Source organism: Bidens hawaiensis, unplaced genomic scaffold (assembly GCF_021521415.1).
Source record: "Bidens hawaiensis isolate Kalapana, Puna unplaced genomic scaffold, B.hawaiensis_p1.1 tig00022690_1, whole genome shotgun sequence".
Lineage (NCBI taxonomy): Eukaryota > Viridiplantae > Streptophyta > Magnoliopsida > Asterales > Asteraceae > Bidens > Bidens hawaiensis.
In genome coordinates this window covers 52528-55486 of record NW_027493545.1, presented here as the reverse complement: position 1 = coordinate 55486, position 2959 = coordinate 52528, and the positions used below count along the sequence as shown (strand labels likewise).

At 38.1% G+C, this 2959-nt stretch overlaps 1 protein-coding gene across 1 annotated transcript; it reads right to left on the bottom strand.

Moving 5' to 3' along the window:
• Nucleotides 1-436: 436 nt before the first annotated feature.
• Nucleotides 437-841, bottom strand: LOC143566098 (uncharacterized). The gene has a single exon (XM_077052882.1). The coding sequence runs from the start codon at nt 839-841 to the stop codon at nt 437-439; it is 405 nt and encodes a 134-aa protein (XP_076908997.1).
• Between the last annotated feature and the right edge of the window lie 2118 nt (nt 842-2959).

Sequence of the window (2959 nt, the reverse complement as noted above, 5' to 3'; positions counted from 1 at the left end):
CGGTTTCTTGTCCCAAACTCAAAATATTGCTCGTTAAGTTCGGAATAAAGTACACGTTTGAGATAATTCTCTCAACATCATCATCACAAATAATTGTAATTGAACCCTTTCCTATGATGTCGACACACGAACTATCACCAAAACGAACTTGCCCAACAACAGTTTCATCTAATTCAGAAAAGTAAGATTTCATACCCGTCATATGATTGCTCGCCCCGTTATCGAAGTACCAAAAACCATCCTCTACCGGTTCCGACTCGTACCGCTTAGGATGCACGCTTTCTTCATTCAACATGACTTCTTCATTGATACTTATTTTCATCAAAACTTCCTTTGTTGTTGGTTCGTTTGCTTTGATTAAGTTTGCTTCGGCTCGTTTTCCTCTTCTTTCCGGGCATGCCGAAGCGAAGTTACCCATCTCGTCACAACGAAAACATTAAACCCCTGAATAATCCTTTTTCTTCCACGAATTACCTTCTTTGTTTCGGACACCTTTTGAGTTATCATGGGATTGCTCAGATTTTTCTTTGCCCTTCCCTTTAAACTTTCCAGTCTTAGCCCTATTGAACAGTAACTTCCCATTATTCTCTGGTTCGTCATCAACACTGTTCACACGATCTTCAAAAGCTTTAAGACGCCCAACTATTTCTTCAAACTTGAGTGTCTTGAGATCTACCATCTGCTCGATAGAAGTTACAATATTTATGAATCTTTTAGGCATGCCAGTTAAAAACTTTCTCACCAATCTTGTTTCATCTATGGCGGAACCAAGTGCTGCAAATTTAGTTGCTAAACCGGATAATCTCCCGGAATAATCGTCTATAGACTCGGCATCCTTCATCTTCGTTCCTTTGAATTCAGTTATAAGGGTATTTAGACGTGCTTCTATAACCCTCTCCGCTCCGACATATCGGGCTTTTATGGCATTCCAAATCTCTTTAACCGACTCGTATTGGGCACTTGCATGATTTGATCTTCCGGTATGGATTGAAAGAAAAGAGCAATGGCGGCATCATTCTTCTTCTCGTCCGTACTTCCCAGCTCAATTACATCCCATATTCTGTGGTACCGGAACACCGCTTTGATCCGGACAGCCCACATGGTGTAATTCGTTTTGGTTAGCATCGGACATTGCAAAGAAATAGTGGTTTGATTACTAGGGTTAGGTTGGCTTGTCATGGTTCGTCTCCGACTATAGGTTTGCAAGAATCTTGAGTCGATCTTGAAAACGAATTAACTGTTGCTTTCCGCTGATCTTGAAAAACAAATAAAACACCCTGGTCCTTCTTGCTCTGCTGCTTGTGATAATGAATTAATTGTGGTTTGATACAATAATAAACTTATATAAAATAGGTCTTCCACTACCACCGCCAAATCGCCAATTAATCCAAGACTCACAAACAAGTCCCAAATAAACCCTTTCTTGACTTTTCTTCACACAACCAATCAGGATAAGGATTCTGAATTAATTCGTAAAGTAGGCACTCCAAACTCTTGAGTCACGTCTACTTGAGAATATCAACTAACCCACTTTGTTAATTGCACTTGGGATCTTCACGAAAAAAAACAAGAAAAAACTCTCGATGGATGTTCTTTTAAAAACATAAACAAGAACTCGTGTTTTGTAAACCGAGCTCTGATACCAATTAAAGTTTGGTGACCAGGATTGATAAACACAATAACGAAGTTTTAGATCATAAGCTCGATCTTTGTAATTCTCATTAACTCGAAAAATTACAATACTTAAACTCCTCTCACTTAATGGTATAACCCACAAGCTCGGGTATATATACTAGTTTAAACATGAAAACCTAATTAGACTAGAATACAAACTCCTTATCATACTCAAATACTAATTAGTAAAAACATATTTAAATAATAATTAATAAATAAATTCCTTGTTGTCCAAGTCATTTGCTCGACTTGTTCACCAAGTAATTTATTCCATGTAAATCAAGTCACGTGCTCAACTTGATAAACAAGACACGAACTCATCATAGGCTCGATGAGTCGGCCAAACCCGCCTCGTTGACTCGAGGACGGAAATTAAGTCCAACAAAAATAATCCTTTAAAATCTATAAAGATACCAAACTAAATATATTGAACGGAATTATATTTATATAAGTAGATATAAGTTATATTGTTTAAGAACTAGAATTCTATAATTAAAAAAATATAAACTATGGCATGGATTAATATTAAAATCGGAGTGCATTAGTGCTGCACCATTGTATTTCTCCACTTTCGACTGATCGATGAGAGGCTTGGACCTTCACAGACCGTTAAATATCAAGATTCTTTTCTATCTCAGACTAATCAAACTATTGAAAACTAAGAATACCTAAAACGCTAATTTTTATAAACCTTCACACAGCACGTCACGTCAAATTTCAAAGCTCACTAAACTCGCTATTTTCACAACACCCAATCTTTACAAAACACATTAAAAAAATCAAAATTGTATATATGAGTGGTGGCCCGCCCCTTCCATCCGCTTATGGTTTGAAGCCATAAACCAAGCTCACATATTAAAGCCACACAACGTAAGCAAGTCCATCCCCTCTGGTACAACCCTTCTCCAAATCATCCGAACCTTGAGTTCCAATTCGTGTTGGAGATGCTCTAGCAGGCTCACTGTTTCCTGATGGAAGAAAACATGAAAAGAAGATTTTATTTATAAAAGTAGGATGAAGTTAACTTTAAAGAGCCAACTTCAACATGACTTAGAAGTGCACAAACCATATATTTTCAGGAACCGAAATCGGGTAGGAACAGGTTCCGGGTATAGTCAACAAAATTCAAAACCAGGTCGAGTATGAACCGGTTCTGGGTATGGTCAACAAAAGTCATAACGAGGTCGGGTATGAACCGGTTTCGAGAATTTGGCCGGGTTTTCAGGTTTGGGGTAGGGTTGGGTCGTGTTTTGTCACACCCCGACTAGGTCAATGTGGAAGCGTA

Excerpts from the sequence above, each read along its gene's own strand:
- LOC143566098 (XM_077052882.1), bottom strand. The coding sequence starts at position 841 with ATGAAGGATGCCGAGTCTATAGACGATTATTCCGGGAGATTATCCGGT.